This window comes from Tribolium madens, unplaced genomic scaffold, assembly GCF_015345945.1.
Source record: "Tribolium madens isolate multiple individuals breed KSU strain unplaced genomic scaffold, Tmad_KSU_1.1 Scaffold_19;HRSCAF=116;Tcas5.2_LG9, whole genome shotgun sequence".
NCBI lineage: Eukaryota > Metazoa > Arthropoda > Insecta > Coleoptera > Tenebrionidae > Tribolium > Tribolium madens.
In genome coordinates this window covers 5,852,591-5,874,475 of record NW_025400983.1, presented here as the reverse complement: position 1 = coordinate 5,874,475, position 21,885 = coordinate 5,852,591, and the positions used below count along the sequence as shown (strand labels likewise).

Genomic DNA, 21,885 nt, shown 5'->3' with positions numbered 1-21,885 from the left:
AAGCAGTTCATTGTTTCTTAAATGTTTTTACAAATTTTCAAAAAAATAATCAAAAAACAATTTTTGTTTAAGTTTTTTTATTTTAGCAAATAACTAATGCAAAATTGTAACATAGTCGAAAAACATTGTTTTTTTCATTTTGATGAAGATTAGGCAATGTTCAGAAACAATATGTGCAATTGTTTCTTTAATTCTTTTCCAAAAGTTTAATTAATCAATCGGTCCGAGAAATCGGTTTGATGGATCGATTTAAAAATTAGCAGGGCTGTAGGGGATACTTTAAGCTGTGAAAACACCCAAAACATTAGTTTCCCCATCAATATTAGTGAATACGCGGTTGATTTACTAAAACAACGCAAAAAGTTGTTTTTTTCTCTTTTCTTTAAATCAATGTTAAAGGTGAAAAAAAAATTATTTTCCAAAAAATCATAAAAGGATCTTATAAGACATTTATTCTAGTTTTTGACACTACCCTTATAGGTATAACGTAGCCATTGGTTGCTGAGACATCGATGATCAAAGACAAGATGATTGTTTTTCATTTAAAGTCAGATATCTCAGCGACAAATTGTCGTAAAGAGAATATGAAGAAAGCGTATTAAAGGTAAACAAACATGCTATCCGGTCTATGAATGACTTAACTAAATAAAAATTCTCCACGTCCGTGGACCGAAAACAAAACCATAAAAATTTAGAATTTTTTTCTTGCGCTGTAACTTAGAATTGCGTGATAATCGTAGCACAGAAAAAATATTTGCCAAAAGATGAAATCTAAAGCTTTAAAATGTTTTTTTTTTTTAAATCTAGATGCGCCTATTTTTCGATAAGTTACAGCCTTTCAAATATCACCAAAAAATTTGGGATTTTTTTTTCTTCCTTTAATTTTTTGGAGTAGTATATATTAAGCAAGTAAATGAACAAAATAATCAGGGCGCTTTGTAAATAGAGAGAACATAACGGCGCTTATAAACAAACATCACGCGTCAGTATCGGAATTTGTGGTGCTATTTTTAAGTGTTTATTGATTTAATGTAGAATGCTCTCTAGAAATTGGTAAAGTAGCAAAAGAGGTAACATTAGTACCTAGATGTCATAGTAAAAGTAAAAACGCTTAAGCATTTTTAGGTAAAACTTTTACTTGTGACGTTCGCGAATACATTTTTTTTTGTGACCAAAAATAAACTTTTGTTTCTAAAACTTGCAGTTAATTACTTGGGAGAGAGACATCCTGTGGTGGAACCCTGGGCACACCCATATTGATACCGACATTGCCAAAGTAGAATTTTGGCATTCGACATGCAAGCAACGTATTTCAACTTTCAAGAAACCGGTCAATATTTTCTTTAAATTAAAATTTGATGGAACAAACATTTTGAACACGCTTCATGATTCTTACGAAGTAGATGAAAAATTTGATATCATGACATCTTTTAACAAGAATTATTTGATAAAAGTTTATCGAATTGCATTACCGGGATTAAGAATACTGCATCACAAGTTTTATAATGTAACAAAAGCGAACTCGTTGAAAGTATGTCAAAGAAATTATGTTTGTGATTTTGCTTTAACGGTTTTATAGAGGATAGTCTCCTTCCACTATCCATCAATCAATTCATTTACGAAAAGTATGCCTTTTATCTCAGAGGTTGGTAGACAATTTTACACTCGTAATTTAAACAACTATGATGTGTGGATTTATTTTGGAATTGTGGCTGTGAATGGGTTTGCTGGACAGACAATAGATTTTAGTGTTGAATGGTATGCATCAAGCTGTCTCAAATGGAAAGAGAATACCACCACCTGGGAAGCAGGATGCTTGGTAACTTAATACATACACATTTTATTCAAAATACTTCACTAGCATTGCTGTTTTAACACCAACACTAATTGTTGTAAAACGTACTAAACACACGAAGAACATTTCGATTTTAATAGTTATTTTTGACAGCCTGGAGGACAAACTAACACAACAACCATTCATTGTCAGTGTACTAACTTTTCGTTGCTTGCTGGCTACTTAGAAAACTTTCCCATCGAACAACAAAAAGTGATGCCTGCGAATATAGAGATAAAATTGATATCTTGTTATATAATTTTCATAACAGTCTGTGTAACTTATATTCTCTTTTACATATTGATTTTCTTCACTCTGAGAGAAAGAAAAAAGGTGTGTAATTTTTAAAAAAAGTTTTTTTATTGCTTGTCGTTTCCAGAAACAATTATACTTTTTGGCCGATAATAATCTCCAACATCCATTTGCTTATCTGTTACTGATCAAAACAGGACTTGGTTACAATGCAGGTACTTCCTCTAATGTAGTGATTAAACTTGTCGGAAGTAAAAAGTCCAGTGAGGTCAGCGATGTGACTTTGTTTTGTATTTTATTTTTCAAATTGAAATTTAACAGCCGCACGTTTTGAATTTTCCCGATCCAAAATTACAGCTTCTTCAAAGTTTCGGTAATGATATGTTTGTGTTAACGACAGAAAATCATTTGGGTGAAATAAAAAAAGTGGAACTGTGGTTCGATTCAATTGGACCTAACGCTTCTTGGTATGATTTGTTTATTTTACCGCCACTATACATACAGGATGTTCTAGCGAGTTGAAAAAGGCCATTGGTGACCTTTAAATTGTAAAATTAAAAAAAATATACAGGTTGCGCCAGAACTCGCGCCCCTGAGAAAAATGCCATATAAGGTAAGATACCAGGAACATGGAAAAAATGTTAAAAAAATTTTATCTATAAAAATTTCGAAGTTGTAAGGGTTTAAAGTTTGCACTTTGACTCTATTTATTTCTGTTGGAAATATAAATTTCCAAGTTTTTTTTACTATTGGTTATTAAAAGAGGAAACAAGGAAGCTGTATCCTAAATTGTAACTCTGTTTAAGGTTATTTGTGGTTTTTATAGGAAAAATTTTTGTCCCTTTACTAAATAATTGTAAAAAAAAAACATATACAAGATCATTAGTATCATTAAATAGATATAAAACATGTCAAATGTCAAAAAATATTGTAAAAATTTTTTGACAGATAGAATATTTTAAACATTTTTTTCATGTTCCTAGTATCTTACCTTACTTGAAAATTTTCTCTGGGGCGCGAGTTCTGTCGCACCCTGTATAAAACATTGATATCAAGATACTGATCTAGTCCATCGCCTAAAATTATTTTCAACTATACTGCGTGTTTCAAAAATAAGTTAGAGTAGAAACTTGTATTTTTTTTAATGAAACACCAAATGTTTCTTAGTGTTTTTTGATGTATGTAGATTTTTATGACAATGTTTTTAAACTACACTTTTATTGGTCGATTTTGCTTAGTTCTAAAAATAAGACCAAATTTGACGAAAACATGCACTTTTTAAAAATTTATTACACAAAAACTAAGACATTTATAATTTTTTTTACTACCGCAAAGAAGATAAGGTTGTAACATTTTTTTAGTTTGTTGCATTTGTAAAGATAAAAAAATTAAGGCGTTTGTTATAAGTTCAATAATTTAAAAAATTAAATGGAACACCCTATTTATTGTTTTTGCATTTAAAAGATTATTAAATTGTCTTTCTAAAATTATTTACTTTTAGGTATTTATAATCAATAACTAAATAGTATATTACATAACGAGCACGGAAAGTGATAAATAACGCACAGGCGGGAAAGTTGCGCACGAGACGTTAGCCGAGTGCAGGCAATACCGCGAGTGCGTTAGACACTTTCCTGCAAGTTTTGTACACTATTTTTTCTACGACCATAAATAATTTTTTTCTTACGACCATATTTTTTTAACGATTTATTTTTTATAATGGATACAAAAATACGTTGAATAACGATTTATTTTTATAATGGATACAAAAAAAAATACGTCAAATGAAAAAATACAAAACATTCTAGTGTGAATTGTGCGTTAGATTTCTAACATACAGTGCGAAAACGAATAGCACAGATTTTCGACCTCGTACGATATTACCAATTTTCGCGCATATGTAATTGTGCGTTATGATCTAGTTTCGTATATGGTCGTAGGAAATAGTATATTACATAACGAGCACGGAAAGTGATAAATAACGCACAAGCGGGAAAGTTGCGCACGAGGCGTTAGCCGAGTGCAGGCAATACCGCGAGTGCGTTAGACACTTTCCTGCAAGTTTTGTACACTATTTTTCCTACGACCATAAATAATTTTTTTCTTACGAACATATTTTTTTTTCATAACGATTTATTTTTTATAATGGATACAAAAATACGTTGAATAACGATTTATTTTTACAATGAATACAAATAAAAATACGTTAAATGAAAAAATACAAAACATTCGAGTGTGAATTGTGCGTTAGATTTCTAACACACAGTACGAAAACCAATCGCACAGATTTTCGACCTCGTACGATATTCCCAATTTTCGTGCATATGTAATTGTGCGTTATGATCTAGTTTCGTATATGGTCGTAGGAAAAAGATATTTAACATTAAATATTAAAAAAATAATTACTATTGTTTCAGTAGCGTAAAAATGCACAGTTGCACAGTTGCACAAGGGATGGAAGAAATATCGCTTAATAATCACATTTGTGTCAAACTGAATTCATTATTTTTTATTTTTGCAATAAAATAATTTGAATTTTTATATTTATGTCGACTTTTACAATCTCTGAATAAATCAATGGATAAGTAATCCGTGGTGGAATTACTGTGGTTGCCATAGTATCAACAATGCTCAGATATTGATAGGAATTGTTGCTACAATTAATATTGCATGTTAAATATCTTTGCATTTATCGGTTCTAGACATTAAAAGTTTATTTTTTTAGATAGACAATTTATCAATCTATTAGATGGGAGTTTTATTTAAATTTTATAAGTTATAAAAATTGCTACAGCTTCTGTACTTTCTGTACTTTCTTCTTTGCAGAAGTAAGATAAAATTTGTTCTAGCTGTCTTAGTTTTTGTGTAGTGAATTTTTAAAAAGTGCATGTTTTCGTCAAAAAACGTCTTATTTCTAAAACTAAGCGAAATCTACTAATAAAAGTTTAGCGTAGAAACATTCTTTTAAAGGGGTACATCTAAAAATGTCAAGAAACATACAGTGTTTCATTTAAGTTTGTATCGTAATTTATTTTTGGCACATGCTGTATGGTTGAAAATAATTTTAGATGATGCAGTAGATTAGTATCTATTAATGTCCTATACAATTTTTTCTAAATTTTACCATTTAAAGATCACTAATGGACTTTTTTAACTCACTGTGACATCCTGTACATAAAAATACAAAAAAAAAAGAAATTCCAAGTAAAATACCACGAACATAACTAAAAAAAAATTCTATCTATAAAAATTTCGAAGTTATGAGAGTTTGAATTTTGCACTTTGACTCTATTTACTTCTGTTGGAAGTTGGAAAAATAATTTTACATGTTCTTTTGCTACAGCTTGTTAGAAGAGGAAACAAAGAAGCTGTATCCTGAATTGTAACTACGTTTCACGTTATTTGTAGCTTTTATTGACAAAGTTTTGTTATTTTTACTGAATAATTATGAAAAAACATAATTATTATACAAAGTCATCGGTAACAATAGACATAAAAATATGTCAAATGTCAAAAAATAAATTTTTGACAGATAAAATATTTAAACATTTTTTAATGTGTCTGGTATCTTATCTTACTTGGCATTTTTCTTTTTTTTTGTATTTTTATGAAATACCCTGTATGTTTGATTATAGGCACTGTCGGAACATTTTAGTATATGACATGCAGTTACGTACTGAGTGGCAATTCATTAATAAAACGGACTTGTCTGTGCGGAAAGGCACTACTCGCATTACTGTGACTCCAGAAGAAAAAACGAAGAAAACGGGTTATCTAAGCAGGATCCATATTCAATTTTTCACACAAAGATACCACACTTGGTGTTTGTTTCGTTATGAAGAACATCTTTCTTTCTTGAAAAAACTTACCATAATCCTTTCTAATGTTCTAACGACTTATGTTTCCGTACTCTTGTTTGACAGGCTTCCCAGATTTCACATGAGTGATTCAATAGGGCATCGTCACACTTACATTATTAATGCTTATGATGTTTTTAAGGCGTTTGTTGGCTCTTTTCCGTCATTTATATTTCACATGGGAATTGCGTGGTTGTTTCGGTAACTCCTTTATGATAACAATTGATAGAAATGTTAATTATTTATTGTGATATAGGAATACCCAACGCCAATTCTCCAGATACAGATATACAAGGAAATTGCCGGTTCCAGTTAATTTCACTTTGTGGTAAGTCTACAGAGTGTTTCACCCTGTATAAAAACAAACTTAAACGTGCCATTTTAGGGGTGTATTAATTGCTCTGATTCTCTTTTCAACTTCTTTTTTGGTAGTAGTAGGATTTTGGATTCAGTTTTATAGTAGTTGTGTTTGGCTCACGTCATGTATGATAGGGCTTATATTTGGTATCACGATTTATGAAACTTTATGCTCGATGCTTCTCAATATCTTTTTTAAAATGGAATTGGTAAGTGGATGCACCAAAAGTGTTTAAATTATTTCTTGATTAGGGTCACAACATTGAAAAAATGTTTAACGACATAAAAGACGCTATTAATGTCCAAAGGGCATATTTGTATCAACATTTTGGTATTTTGGGTTTGCGGCCGTATTTTAGTCACTTGTACAAGCCTTTAAAAGTGAGAGATGTGATGGTGCGTAAAACCATTTGTTTGTCAATGATTACTTGAAGTAATTTTAGGTAAAACGGTTGCTGTTGAAACGACGTTTATCCATAATAGCGGAACTTGAAGATCTGCTTATGTTCACAATTTACATAACAATTTTGTACGTCATTATTTTGGCTAATAAGGATATCCTTATGATTTATGGGAAACGAGAGATGTCAGAAATCGTGGAAGGCTTCTTTACTCGAACTTTAAAATTTTCCGAAATTGATGAGGGCAATGAGTATTGAGGAATATGAATTGTTTATTTTTATTCTGGATTCTTGTTTTCAGTATTATTCGATACCTTAACGAAACTCTGCTTCCAGCAATTCACCCTACTCGATGGTATGGAAGTTATGTGATAACGGAACCAGCATTGGTGGTCGATGTACTCAACAAGCTCGTGGGAGTTGTTCGAATAAGACAACAGAGAATGATGCCTCATTTGTGTGAAGTTGCCAAAGAAATGCGCTTCTTGAATATGTCATGTTGGCCGGAGTTCTCCCGATCCAAGATTGAAACCAAAACTCATGGTTATGGATGGGGTAAATACCTTCCTTTTATGGCCTATGACAGACTGCGTGGCATGTGGAAATATAAGCCTGATTCCGAGACTGAAACATTGCCGCATATTGGTAAATATTTTGTTTAACAATGAAATTTCAACACCAAAAAAACGTAATTATTAGAGACCGGATTTTAGGATGTTCAAAAATGCAAAAAGGGACAGTAAAAACATAAAATAAGATACTATAATATGAAAATACGTCATAAAATTTTAGAGAATTACTTTATAATGTCTCTTAACTTAAATTTAATTTGCCTAAACTCTGTTGCTTTGTCTAAGGTCAAGAGAAAAATGAACTTTTACTGACTCAGAATAGCAGTAAAGTTTTAATTACAGATTTGCGCGTTTTAGGTTAAACAAAAATGTAATTTTTTCAAAAAAAAATTTTTGTACACTCTATCCGGGGACATAAATCTCATGCTATAGCTATCGTCACACTGGCACATCTCAACTACGTTTTTTTAAGAAGAAATTGGTCAGAAACTTTTAGTTTCTGTGTAAAAGAAAAATCTGTGTCACCACTGAATTCTACTTTGAGAAAGAAAGTTTTATTATTTCATACAGAAAAAACATTGTAAAAAGTGGCGATAAAAAAAATAAACAAAATAATGTTTTTTTTTTTATTACATGGGTGAAATAATTGTTGAAAAAGCAATTTACATTGTACAAAACAAATAACAAAATATTACATTCTTACTTCTACTGGGTGTTAAAAAAAGATTGTAAAATATTTCAGGGGGTAATAGCGTGGACCAAATTCGTTTTTTGAAACATTTATTTGCAGTCTGTTCCAACAAAAATGAGAAACTTTTTGTAAAAGTTTTAAAAATATTTACAGTCGATATGTCTGAAACCGTTACTTTGCGGAGATATCAAATGTGAAAATTTTTAGAATTACTACTAGAAGCTTCTTTTTTTTGTTTGACTGCAAATAAATGTTTCCAAAAACAAATAATTTTTAATATTTTCAAAACTGTTACTTTGCGGACTTTTTAAAGACTTTTTGTTTATTTTGATCTACAGTATATCCCCCGATTGAGTTTACAAGAGGCAAAAATTTTGTATCTTTGATTTTACGCCAAAACTGCAAAGGAAAAAAAGTTTTTACTTTACTTGAAACCAGCAAATCTGTAATTAAAAGTTCATTACTCTAAGTTAGTAGATAGAAAAATTTATTTTACGAATCCTATACAGGGTGTTTACGGTGTTGAGATTGAAATTTAAATAAGATGATATTTAGAAGAAAATTATATAAAACAAAAATTCACGTTGTGAAAGGAAGTAATTTATTTTATATTATTTGATTGAGAACTGCTGCTTCGGGTGCAACAGTGGCCATTAGTATCATTATCTTGTGTTTCACCGTAAATTATAATCACGACAACCAATTTATTATTTTAATATTCTAAGAAAAACCAAACAAACCTATTGGAAACCGCTGAAAGAGATTAAACAGAAGATCTTCGAATTTTGATAATAACTAAAGCAAAAGCAAATCAAATGATGACAGTGTCAAAACTGTAAAGTGACATTTTTTCTTTCATTGTCGTGGATACGATTTTTTTTATTCATTGCACCAATACAATTTTATCTGAACAAGGAAATAATAATTCCAGTGACCCTCAAACCATGTACCAATATTTTGAAATTAAATAACATTTTTAATAATAACAATTGTTTGATGTTTTTTTCTTGGTTACAGTATTACTAGGTCAATTTTCAACTCTATGACCGCAAAACAACCTGTACTATTTCATCTGAAACGTTAAAAATGTTGGGTTTCATTTACAGGTCTTAAATAGAATCAATTAAAAAGGCATTTAACCTAAAAGCTGGTCCAGTAAAAATAAAATAAAAAAAAAATTTTTATATATTTTTTTCTTTAATAAACTGGTAAAGTCTATTAACTTAAAAACAGTAATTGCAGCTCTAGGGTCTGAAACTTAATTACAGCACTAAAACTGATTTGTTTCATTTTATGAAAACCTAATTTTGTATACGAATTTATGTTTTTTTGGTACCACATACATTAAAATTGAGAAAAAATTTGACACTATGTCGTGAAATTTTTAGGACAATTTGCTATTTATTCTGGTGGTGGATATATTATGTATTTGGGCCGTAATTTTTACAATTCGTATGTGAACTTACGCAAGATGATTGACAAATATTGGATAGATCCCGAAACCAGAGTCATCTTCATTGAATTTTTGTGTTACAATCAGAATTATAATATATTCAATGCCGTTAAATTGTTATTTGAACAAAGTGCAACTGGTTTCATTAAAAGAAGTGTTTACGTAAGTATTGATTTTTCTAGAACCTCTCCAAATAACAATAAAAAGTTAATTTAGTAAAACTTTATACGGGACCCTGTTCACGTATAAGAGCCACTTGAGCACGAACAAGCGAAGCGAAAAGTGGCTCATATGCCCGTTTCAATTTTATTAAACTCGTTTAAAAATTGCCAAACGTATGAAAATTAAGCTTTCCAGGTGTATTCCGTCCGCATGCTTTTTGTCGGAAACGAAGTCGAGATGTTTTCCTTCGTTTTCTTCACCCTCTTCATCATCTGGGTTGCCATTATGTTGATCAAACAAACAGTTACGACACTTACAAATTTTCGGAGCGTCTTTAAAGACATTTGGTTTTTAATCGATTCTGTCATTGTGATAATGAGCGTATTATCCATATCCTTATTCATCTTCAGAACGTATATGGTGGGAAGCTACATGAAACAATTGGATATTGTGCAACACAACGAATTCGTAAACTATTTTTATCTGTTCTACATTGAAGATATTTTGAATTATGTTGCCGGTTTTTTGGTTTGTATTGCAACCATTCGATTGTGGAAGTTTCTCCGATTTGCTTCAATGTTTCGAAAACTGGAACTAACATTCGAAATCGCTGGAAATACTTTTATGTCATTTGCTGTTGCTTTCTTCTTGCTACTTTTTACTTTTGCAACGGCAATCTATATGGTGATGGGAAGCTATTTTGAGAAAGTTTACACAGTGGCAAGAGCTGCAAGGATAATGACAACTCTAGCACTGAAACCTCTCGAGATGGAGCTTGACAGATTTTTGGAAAACAACGTTGCAACTGCTTATATCACATTTTACATGATTGTCATCCAGTTATTAATGTTTATTTTAATAATGATAATCGTAATGGCCTACATCGAAGCTCAGTTACAAATCGCGTCCGAAATTTTTAAATACAATATTTACGATTACATGGAAGAACGAATGAAGTACATTCCAATGTACCTCAAGTACAAATTCAAGAAACGAGCCAGGGCCGGTTTCGATGGGATGCTTAAAGTGGCACCGAAACCTGATAAAATTATCTATTTGTTTTGCAAAATTGTAACACATAACCGGATGATGGGAATGAAGAACCTCACACAGTGTATCGTAAGAAATAAGAACAAAAAGAAAACTTCCGTTTTATCTGAGTACGATTCAAGATTAATGTTACAAGTGTGCAGAAGCGTGTTAATCAAACCGCCAGTACAAGAAGTTGAAGTGTTTTACAAAGGGCGTATGCAAGGGCAAAGATTGAAATTTGTCGATGAGAGAAAAGTTGAGAAAATTGCAAACATTGTTAACCTAATGCTTCAGGAGAAATTACCGGAGTTTAGTCACACACGAGACCTAGATGCGACGGTTCAAAAATGTACTCAGTTTATTACACAGGGACAACAGACACTCCAAAGGTGTAATCTGGGCTTGAAGTTGATATTGCATAATTGGTATACAGTTGAAGAGAAATTCAGAAAAACAGTGAAACGTTAGTAATTTCGTATTGTTAATTTTTTATTCTTAATAAATGTTTTAAACAAATATGTTGATTTTGGATTGGATGTTGTTTGCGTTTGAGTTTACTTATTTTAAAACATTTTACTAAGGCAAGCCAGATAATTTATATATTTTAGTCAATTTTCAGCGTTTTAACTTATTTTTGAATTAGAGACCCTCTTTGAAAGATTCGTCAAATTAAATTTGAATTACTCCAATTTAGAGTTGTTTAGTAATTTTTTTGAATTAAAAACTCGGTCATTTTTAAAGATTTTATCTAAACAGGCCAGTAAATTAGGTCTAAACAACTTTTCAGTAAATTTCAAGCAATTTAACTGTTTTTTTTTTGTCAAAAAATGCCAGAAAATTTTCGGATTAGGTCTAAATTAGGCTGTTTCAGGCAATTGGTTTCTATCATTATTTTATTTGTTTTTTTTTTTTAAATATGTAGCTGTTTTTGCTAATTTTCATGCAATCTTTTGAAATAATGTAATAAATAAATATTAAAGAAAAACCACAGAGATCAAATTTGTTTTAGTGAAATTTATTCTATCCAGGATGTTATAAAAAGATTGTAAAACATTTAAGGAGGTAATACCATGGACTAAAATAAACAAAAAGTCTTAATAAACATAAAGTAACGGTTTCGGAGATATCGAAAATTATTCGTTTTTCAAAATTTTTTGAATTTCTACTAGAAGCTTCTCTTTTTTATTTGAACAGACTGCAAATAAATGTTTCAAAAAACGAATAATTTTTGGTATTTTCGAAACCGTTACTTTGCGAACCTATGTTTATTAAGACTTTTTTTTGTTTTGGTATTACCTTTCAAATATTTTACAATCTTTTTTTTAACACCGTGTATAAAAGATTACTAAGATTAATTGAATGGTAAATTTACTCATTTTAGTTGTCAAATGTGCTCAATTTTATCACTAGTTATAAAATATAATATTATTTTATCACTAATTCTGTACCTGCGAGCGACAACAACTGAGTCCATTTTTTCAAAAAATAAATTATAGTTAAAAGTGAATATTTAATACACTTTCTATTTCAAATAATACATAAAATCTTGCAATTTGAGACGGAATAAAATAATGCAAATTTTTAATAAACAGAGCAGTGCCCACAAATTTTTACGAATTTTTGAAAGTTTTTCATGGCAAAAAGTTTTTCTTAAAACATTGTCGATTAGTACTGGATTTTTACGTGAAACTTTTAAAAAATATTTCATTTCCATAAACAAAACCTCAGATATTGTATGTACAAATACATATGGAAGACAAATTAGAAGACTTCTTGGAGTTTGGTAGCGTTTGTTTCTTGTGTTTCAAGGATAAAATGTAGAGATAAAAGCTAATTTATTTATAAATTATTTGATTTTTTTTTGGATTTAATTAACAGACAGGAAAATTATATTTTAATACAAATTTCAATTTAAGAAGAAAACTAGGCAAATCACCTTTAAATTTGCCGTAATTACTCTTTTAACTTAAAATATATTGTTAAAAAATTAATATTAAGAGCGCTAAAGTATTAAACCCTTTTAGTGCCTTTTAATAACTATAAATAACATAAATAAATTAATGTCTATAAATAAATTCAAATATCTCTTTGTTAATCTACTAAATCCACTTATAACAAAATGTTCCAGAACATAATAACCATTCTGAAACGTAAAATTGCGACATTGATTTCTAATTGAAAATTTTTGTTTTAAATTATTTCTAAATATTAAGCATTTTGGACTACAAAATTATAAAATGTACAATATTATTTTATCACTAGTGTTAAAAAGTGTGACTCAAAGATAACAAATAACACTATTTTCATAGCAACGCTATGATTTTGAAAAATTATTGAAATCACAGATTTAAAATTCGAATTTGATGCCGATGCTTTTCACAACCAAACTGGAAAAAATCTTGTATGAAACACCATGCAAAATAGCTGTTTTTTGCACACGACGTGTTGGACCACTCGTTACAAGCTTCACATCTAGTTCAAAAAACGCGCTCATTTTGTATCTTATTTCATAAATAGCTATTTTATAACATTTTTAATAAAGACTAAAAAACTTGAGTATTTTTACAGCGCTTCAAAACCAACTTTTTCACTAACTTTTTTAGAAAAGCATGAGACAGATTAATGAATAATGAATCATTGAGATAATTGCAAAAGTCTTGACTTTTAAGTCTGAAATCACTTTGTCAAACTTGTCATTTTCGGTGTCAAAATTTCGAATTTGTTAAATTCTAAAACTCTACAATGACTTCACGGAAAAAAAGCCGTCATAGGCCGCCGTTTATGAACAACATCTTGGACGAGATTTTCCACTCGGATCAACCAGTGTGCCAAATCATTCCTACAAGTTGCCCCAAAACCCAAGACCTTTTCACTCAATACAGACCCCAACCGAAAACATGCTTAGACTACAATATTTCGCAAACGGATACGAAAATGGACGCTGGAGACACAAAAATTCACTACCAACACACAGTAGCCGAGTACATACCGGGTCTTTCCGAACCCCCGCCTCCACCACCCCCTAAAAAACGCAAGTACTTCAGTGGTGGGCCCCCACAGTGGGAGTTTATCGATGAGATTTGGTCCCAAGAACAGGAGAAAATGCAACAACACTATATTGAAGTTTTCCAAGAGTATGTGAAACGGACAAGAAATAATCACCGATTTGAGAGTAATTTTTCTAATAAACTGACAAAATTGTTATTTGTGGTTTTTAGTGATGAACAATCATCACAAAGCTATAGCAATGGTTGGACCTGCCTGGTTTCAGGAACTTTCTCCTTTACAGTTAGCCACAGTTGATAATTTAAAAAAATGCATTCTGAAAGATTTAGCTGATGATACTATTATCAACACCCAAGAAAATATTGCCTCTCTTGGTCTAGTTTTACGCCCAAATCATAAACACATAGCGAAAGCTTTGAAACATTGTTGTAAATGTCCAGTTGAGTTTCTTCTAATTTTGTACCAGTTAATTAACCCCAAAAGAGTGAAGTATTCTATTAATGACCGACTTTTGTTGAGTGCTGTTGTGCATTTAACCATGCAAGAAACCTTGAAGGAATTACACATCAGAATACCATCACCACCAAGACCACCAAAAGAACCAAGCAAAGTATCAAAAGTAAAAAAGACGCAAAAATCTAATTCGCCATATCTGGTTCGTTTCAATTTTGTAAGAGAACCGCCAAAATTTACAGGAATTTACTACAACAAGCACATTCAACGACCTCAAAGTCCTTACTTTTGTTACTTGGTTAGTGCAAACTTACTACAACTCTCATTTGATTTTGTATTTTTAGAAAGAACTTAGAAAAATGCAACAAGATACGCGAACACAATCTGGTCAAGAAGACAGAGAAATCAAAGAAGAATTAATTCTCGCCCAATCCATTTACGACAATTTAGTTGACTTTAAAACAGTACCTAAACTACTGAAACCTTCAAGATTTACCCCGTGCGTAAATTTCAGGTATAAAGAACAATCAATGAAAGCTGAAATGGAAGAACAAGAAGAAGAGGAAAAAGAAGTGGAAGAAGTTCGAGAAATTCAAGAAGACGCGCCTTGTTACTTAGAATACGTCCAACCTTGTTGTGATGCTGAAACAGAAACTGAAGAACTGAAAGGAGGATGTGGGTGTCCACCTCAGAACACTTGTCCTTGTTCTTTGAAGAATCAATTAGAACAATGCAGTTCGAAAAAAGTAGCAATTGAAGAAAATTGTGAAGATTGCCATGAAGAAGTCACAGAAACGAAGACTTGTCCTTGTGAAGGACCAATCAGTGAAAAACCGCGTATAGAAAGTAGCACCGTTTTTAATAGTTCTGTCAACACGGAACGTGCTTCAATTAGAGCTCAGTGCGGGAGTGTGAAACGTAAAAGTGAGAGTGAAGAATCAGGAGTAAAAAACACGTGCAAACATGCTGAAGATTTAGCCCGTTTTGAGTGGTATTGCGAGTACAAGAATAGCAAACTTGAAGATAAAAAATCGTGTTGTTGCAAGACAAAATACAGAGAAGTTGTTGAAAAGCCATTTTGTCAATGCGAAAAATGTCAAGAGGAAAGAACAAAAAAAGGCACACTTTTTGCAATTGGTGGAATGAAAGAAACAGGACCGGATAGTGTAATTCCAATCATTGATGCAGTTCTTGAAGGAAAACCATGCGACTGCTTGAAGAAATACGAAGCGATGATCGAGCAGTTTGAAAAAGAAAAGAAGAAACCTTGTAGTTGTCGCAAAGAAGCCCAAAAGTTGGTCGAAACGCCTTTTTGTCAATGTGAGAAGTGTAAAGAAGACCGGAAACATAAAGCAGAAAAGTTTATTATTGGCGGGATCAAGGAAACGGAGAGTGAAGACAACGTCCGTATCATTGAGGGTATCACAAATGAGCGACCTTGTTTGTGTTTGCAACAATTCGACGAAAAAGCAGACAAGTATGAAGAGTTTCAAGCACGCAAAGAACTAGTGTGTTCGTTGAAACAACAGCAAGACAAATACATCATTGGTGGTGTCGCTAGTACTCCCGAAGGACCAATGTATGTAATTTCGGGGATGCGGCCTCCTATTGACTGTGCTTGTGCTCAAAACGCTCGAAAAGAAGAAGAAGAAAAGCGCATGGCGGCCGTAATGCCACATGTACCAGGTGGAAGAATCCGATATGGGATTACCGGTGTTAAAGAAACTCCTACCGGAAATGTTTATATCCTTGATAGTGCTTTAGCGACCGAGGAGTGTGATTGCATGGCTGTCTACCAGAAATTTGAAGAAGAACATTTTCCTTGCATGAGTGTGTTTGAGAAATATTTAGCACACACGAAGGATGTTTACAATGAGTTTATGAAGAATATGTTGCCACCAAGCAGTAGACGATCGAGCATGGCGAGCTCGGCCTTTCGAGCAAGTGTTGTGGAGGACGTCCAAAATGTAAACATCGAAACGGAACAAGAGCCGGTGGAGAATATGAAGCAAAGTGAAGAAATGCCTAAACTGGAAGAAGAATTTCAACCATGTGAAAAAGAAGAAAAGCCCAAAAAGGCCCAAATGGAAGAAAAATTTGAACCATGTCAAAAAAAATCAAAATTGTGTTCAACTTGTGCTTCTCAGGGTTGTAACTGTGGGAAAATCGAATGCAAGGATTGCACGTGTGGGAAAGTAGTCGAATGTGTTGACTGCACGTGTGGGCCTGAAGAAATCGAAGAAGAAGAGGTTGTTGAAGAGGAAGTTGAAGAAGAAGAAAAAGAATTGAAACGATTTTTTATTTTTAAGAAAATTCTATGTGATCGTAAGTGGCAAAGGAAAGTTCTCAAAGTAAGTATGGGCGATTTTGTTCTTTAAAGTTATTTTTTTTTTGTGTAGAAAGCTTTAGAAAGTATGGCCGATGATGGTTACCCTTTAGCTAAGCTCCCAGAATGCTACAAACTACCCCATTTCAAACTTTGGATGCAAATGAGGTGTGGGAAATTCTGGACTCAAGACGATAAATGTATAATAAAAACCACATAAAATCTTTGACTAATTTTTTTCTCAGATAAATATGTCTTCAAGAGCAGAATACTATGGAGGCATTGCGATGTATGCAGTGTAAGACGTAATCCCACTCCAAAATTGCCAATTACAATGGAGGAAGCTCATGCTATGAACTGGTCTCAAGCACCTTATGTCAAAAAAATGGTAAGACTTTTTGGTGCATTTGCAAAACTGCTACTGATTTTTCCAGACAAATGTCGCTCTTGAAAAGTTTTACCGAACTGTGAAACAGCATAGAGTCAATTTTGGCCGCGAATTTTTCCCCACAACCTTCTCCTACGAATTTCCTTTCACGACATGGAGAGACTGTTATTTTGCTTACACTCCTTCTAAAGAAGAGGATGTTTTAGCACGTTTTGTCTGGCAGAAATACGATTATAAGAATTATGCCGACATGCAAAGGGCTTGTGGATAATGAAGCAGATTTTGGTTTGTCTTTATTGTTTTATGTTTGGTAATAAATAAATTATGTTGAAGTGAAGTTTACGTATGATTTTCTTTTATATCATCTGCTGATGGTTCGTTTTTTGTTTCTGGGGTCTTTCTGATCTTTCGCTCGGTACTGTTCCAAATGCCATAAGTGAAATAAATCACAAATCCTGAAAAATGAGTCAGTTTTGTTTCAAATTTTGTGGTGTACTGACCTATGAGCATCCAGTAAGCGTAGTATTCCCAAGTGTGGGCTGGTAAAGTCGTCATTAAATACACATTGACCAAAATACTAACCCCAGGAATCCAAGGAACCAAGGGAACCTTAAATTTAAATATTTCAACACTCGCAATTTTTTTTTAAATTGTGCAAAACAACGTACTGAAAATGTTAGTTGTACGGAGGATTTAGGTTGCCACGAGACTATAAATAACACAATAACTAATACTACAGCTAGAATACATAGAATGGATATGAGCCAAGGTTCGGCATTTTCCAAATCTTTTTCGAAACCGGTGATTAGTCCAGAAAAAATAAACGACACTGAAACTAAAACCGCACATTAGGCGATTAAATGGCACAAAAGTTGTCTTACAAAAAGCCAAAACGAGCCAAGAAACCAGAGATGAAGTCAATCTAGTCGGAAATTGACTTTTTCTGTTGAAGAGTTGTTTGAAATACATTTTTCCCGTTAATTCTTCCTTGTCTTCAAACTTTTTCTCAGATTCGTCAACAGCATACCTCAATATGAGAACACAAGCTGCTACCATGGAATATGCCAAAAGTGTCCCAATGGACATCATGTTGGCCAACTTATCGACATCAAAAATACAAGCCAAGCAACCTAAATTTGGTAATTAGAAACTGATTGAGCTAAAATCATTTTTTTTTGTAACAAACCTGCGATGCTTCCTGCAAGGAGAGTGCCCATAAACGGCGTTTGAAACTTGGGATGAACGATTGCCAAAGCTTTGAAAAGCAGTCCATCGGAGGCCATTGCGTAAATAATCCTCGGCAATGGAAACATAGCTCCTAACAAACTCGAGAAAAGGCCACAAATTGCGCCAACACTGACCACGTATTTCAAGGCAGGCCATCCAACAACATCGTAGATGTGAGTCAAAGGGGCTTTTTCGTGTTGTTCAAAATATGGCAACATCATGGTGAGTATTGTGGAAATGCCAAAGTAGGAAAAAAACACGATGAGAAGCGATGTTACTACACTTATTGGAATAGATTTGTGGGGAGTTTTTGCCTCCTCACCGGCTGTTGCAATACAGTCAAAGCCAATGAAAGCAAAAAAACATCTAGCAGCGCCTTGGATCACACCTTTGATACCAAAAGGGGCGAAACCGCCATTGCCACTATCTGGAGGAACTTCTTCTGGAGGAATTGACCAATTGGAAGCTTTGGCTAAAATGATAATAATGATACACTGGATTGTTCTTAATTTCACTTACCTTTCCACAACCCTGAGATTATAACAGTTAGGACGACGAGTAAATTGACCAGAGTGAAAATGTTGTTGACCAAAGACGATTCTTTAGCTCCTAAAGCAATGGCAACTGAAAATCAATGCTACAATTAAATTTATAAACTATTTTGTGTAAATACCAGCGAAAAGTAGAGATAAACCCAAGGAGAAAATGTCAGCATATTGGCCTAATTCTCCTCCAGCTTCTATGGGTATGTTTTCTTGGAAAAACTGGGACATTACATTATTTGAGAGTTCGTCCAAGTAAAGAAACAACGCTTTGACAACAGTTGCAGAACCTACAAAATGCAAATTTTTAACTCTTTATTGCACATTTTTGTTACTTGTCTTGTCAATACTAAAGAAAACATTATAATTGGAAAATACACTTTTAGCACTTATGTGCCATCCACTAATTTAATTAAGGTAAGTCCAATGTGTTTGTTATTTTGTTAAGAAAGGTCTTATAAAGTCTTTTTTTATATCTACGCTCGCGAAAATGGCTGTTTCAAATTAGTCTTTTGCGGACTCGATAAAATGGTACATTAATTGGTTATTTTGGGTACTCAGTCCCCAAAAACAGTTTTTCCAGACAAAAAAGTCATTTTTTTGTTGTTATCTTACTTAAAACGTTTTTGCGTATTCATGTGCTATTTCAGACTCGGAAAAACTTTTTATTTTTATTTTGCCCAAAACTGCAAAGGAAAAACATTTTTTTGCTTCATCTGAAACGAGCAAATCTTTATTAGTCTGACTCAGTGGAAACAAAAGTTCTTTTTTTTGATTTTGTAATTTTTTTTTTCTAAATTCCATCACATTGGCGGTTTAATTTTTTTGACAACGATATCACTTAGTCCCTAAAAACAGTTTTTCCATACGAAAAAATCAATTTGGTGGCAAAATTTTTTTAATTAATAAAAGGTGTGAATTTGATTTTTTGGGAGTTTTAACAAAAAAATTTGTTTGTAACACGTACAGTTACGGAATTAAAATTTCGGGCAGTATTGTTATTTTCATAAAGTAAAAACTCTAAAACAACCTTTACATTAATAACCTCATTTGTTACTATTGTCATATTTATGTCATTTTGACTCATTTACTTTCAAAAATAGTGATTTGTGCAGATAATAGCGATGACTTAACTATAGTTTGTTCAATTAATAAAACTTCCTAAGACAGACAAATTGTTTAATTAACAATTTTAACAACAAAAAAATAAGTTTAATTGTCAAATGTCAGTCATGATGACAGTAAAAGGTAGTTTACAGTGAACTCTTTAAAGTGACCGAAAAATACTGCCCAAAATTTTAATTCCGCAACTGTATAAGATAAGTCTAAAAGGTTTTTGCGGACTCATCTGCTATTCCAGACTCGGCTTTGCCTCGTCCGCAGCAACGATTCGACCGCAAAAACTGTATTTTAGGTAACAAAAATAACTATTTTTTAATTGAAATGCAAAAGATTTTTTATGTACTGAAGAAAATAAATATGAATATAAGGTGAAAAACCTTCAGGGCTTATTTTTAATCTAATTTTAATAAACTACGTTACTTTAAAAACATGTCAAGATAAGCTTTTCACTACATTTTTTGACAAATAGTAGTCAAGTTTATTTTTATTTGACATCGCATATTTTCTATATATTTTGAATAATAAAAAGCAAAAAAAGAAGAAACTTGAAAACTGTAAACTACCGTAAAAACAAAAAATTAATCAGAAACAGCGAAGAATTTTTTTGTCAGTATTTAATAATTATGCATTTCTACATACAAAATTACTTATCATTTATTAGTTTCCCAACCATTTATTTTATTTTTGACTCAAAAACTATTATCTAGTTTATCCAGTTTATAATTTTAAGCTTCATAATAAAAGTGGCATGTGTTCAAACTCATGACTGATACGCATTGTTTTCTAATAATTGTTTTACCACCAGCTTTTTTTAGTAAAAATTATAATTTTGCTCACCTATCAGATATTCCAGTATCAAGTTCCACCCAATGATAAACGCAAACAATTCCCCAATACACACATAGCTATAAACGTAGGCTGACCCGGCTTTGGGGACACGGGCCCCAAATTCGGCGTAACAAAGCCCTACAATGAATGAAATAATTACTGAAAAAAAACGTGGAATTTTAATACCAGCGAGAATCGAGGTCACAGCTGCAATAAAAAACGACACTGTCACAGCCGGCCCTGCATTATTTTTTGCGACATCTCCAGCGAGTACATAGATACCCACCCCCAAAGTGCTGCCCACCCCCAAAGCCGTCAAGTCCAAAGTGGTGAGCACTTTTGCCAGTTTTGTCCCCGTTTCGAATTCTACCACTTTTTTCCGCGAAAGAGTGTCCGCCACTTTCCCGAATGTGACAGTGCGCAACCCCATTTTCATCAAAACTGCAACAAAGTTTAAATAAAACAGTTTTTTTTACTTTAGATAAGATAAATTACTTAGACATTCTGCTATTTCCATATTTGTTTTTGACAAGAAAAGTTAACTAGTGACTGACTGCTAGTCTAGTCCGAATAATTCGGATGCCAATTGGTGGCAATTGAGATTAATTTAATTAAAAGTCAATGTCGCAATAGAAAATAATGTTTCAATTGTAGATCACTTACCTTCGTCACTTAACACTGATCAGGTGTAAACAACAATTAACTAAACCATTTTGGTCGTAAGTTTATTTAGTTGTTTTTATCGGATTTAAAAGAATTATATAGTTCAGTCAATTTATTGTTATTCTTTCTGATAACACTAAGTCTATTCGTCTAAATCTTCAATCATTTTACGATCCACACGCGATAAAACCTCAAAGTAAATTTTTATATAAATTAAAAAAACACTTGTTTTGCAGCACGTGTTTATGTCACTTTTGCCAAATTGTTTAAATCTGACCGTGAAACTTGTTAATTCCTCTATAAATATTTTTTGATAGTATTGTACGTTTTAAATTGCTCGCAAAATGATATGTGTTGAATTGAGTGCCCTAAGAATGTTTCCATACTAGAGATATATGAAAAAAAAAACATGTTATAGCACTGACCGAGATTTTATAATTGTAAATAAATTAAACTATGGAAATTTACTAATTACTTCAATTGTATTATCTTTGTTATCAAGCGTTTAAATAACAAAGATAAGAAAAAATGGATTAATTTATATGATATTCAAATTATTTTAAAATGTGGCCATTAGAAGAAAAGGCTAAGCTCGATCAAATGCTTAAATTTTTATTGTAGGAAATGCAAATTTAATAAACATTTTTGTAATTTGCTTTCATTTTGTCTTGATAGACTAAATCAAATTTTGACTTTTAAAATTGAGACATTACCAAATG

General features: G+C 32.2%; 3 protein-coding genes across 6 annotated transcripts in view; 2 read left to right on the top strand and 1 right to left on the bottom strand.

Moving 5' to 3' along the window:
• The window catches only part of LOC123015276 (location of vulva defective 1-like), a 16,975-nt gene extending 5,857 nt beyond the window's left edge, over positions 1 to 11,118 (top strand). For all 3 annotated transcript variants that reach the window (XM_044414942.1, XM_044414925.1, XM_044414933.1), the window contains 13 exons: positions 1,205 to 1,531; positions 1,580 to 1,819; positions 1,949 to 2,167; positions 2,214 to 2,354; positions 2,408 to 2,553; positions 5,722 to 6,144; positions 6,200 to 6,271; positions 6,329 to 6,509; positions 6,553 to 6,696; positions 6,744 to 6,952; positions 7,003 to 7,346; positions 9,353 to 9,579; positions 9,775 to 11,118. In XM_044414942.1, the coding sequence (XP_044270877.1) occupies positions 1,205 to 1,531; positions 1,580 to 1,819; positions 1,949 to 2,167; positions 2,214 to 2,354; positions 2,408 to 2,553; positions 5,722 to 6,144; positions 6,200 to 6,271; positions 6,329 to 6,509; positions 6,553 to 6,696; positions 6,744 to 6,952; positions 7,003 to 7,346; positions 9,353 to 9,579; positions 9,775 to 11,079 (3,978 nt within the window). In that variant the 3' untranslated portion in view covers positions 11,080 to 11,118. The remainder of the gene's footprint in view (positions 1 to 1,204; positions 1,532 to 1,579; positions 1,820 to 1,948; positions 2,168 to 2,213; positions 2,355 to 2,407; positions 2,554 to 5,721; positions 6,145 to 6,199; positions 6,272 to 6,328; positions 6,510 to 6,552; positions 6,697 to 6,743; positions 6,953 to 7,002; positions 7,347 to 9,352; positions 9,580 to 9,774) is intronic.
• Positions 11,119 to 13,296: 2,178 nt separating this feature from the next.
• On the top strand, positions 13,297 to 17,121 carry LOC123015290. Its single transcript, XM_044414954.1, has 6 exons — positions 13,297 to 13,783; positions 13,830 to 14,368; positions 14,415 to 16,421; positions 16,470 to 16,596; positions 16,642 to 16,784; positions 16,831 to 17,121. The coding sequence occupies exons 1-6, from the start codon at positions 13,354 to 13,356 to the stop codon at positions 17,053 to 17,055; spliced, it is 3,471 nt and encodes a 1,156-aa protein (XP_044270889.1). The 5' UTR covers positions 13,297 to 13,353; the 3' UTR covers positions 17,056 to 17,121.
• LOC123015304 (cationic amino acid transporter 2-like) lies at positions 16,982 to 21,437 on the bottom strand. Of its 2 annotated transcripts, none has more exons than XM_044414991.1 (10): positions 20,999 to 21,063; positions 20,690 to 20,944; positions 20,513 to 20,641; positions 18,685 to 18,843; positions 18,531 to 18,635; positions 17,971 to 18,483; positions 17,666 to 17,914; positions 17,453 to 17,619; positions 17,285 to 17,393; positions 16,982 to 17,239 (listed from the first exon to the last, which is right to left on the bottom strand). In XM_044414991.1, exons 1-10 carry the CDS (start codon positions 21,018 to 21,020, stop codon positions 17,124 to 17,126), a joined length of 1,824 nt encoding a protein of 607 aa, XP_044270926.1. In that variant the 5' UTR covers positions 21,021 to 21,063; the 3' UTR covers positions 16,982 to 17,123. The 2 variants fall into 2 exon arrangements, with proteins under 2 accessions (XP_044270926.1, XP_044270935.1); XM_044415000.1 differs by lacking the exon at positions 20,999 to 21,063 and adding an exon at positions 21,167 to 21,437 and having other exon boundaries at positions 16,985 to 17,239.
• Between the last annotated feature and the right edge of the window lie 448 nt (positions 21,438 to 21,885).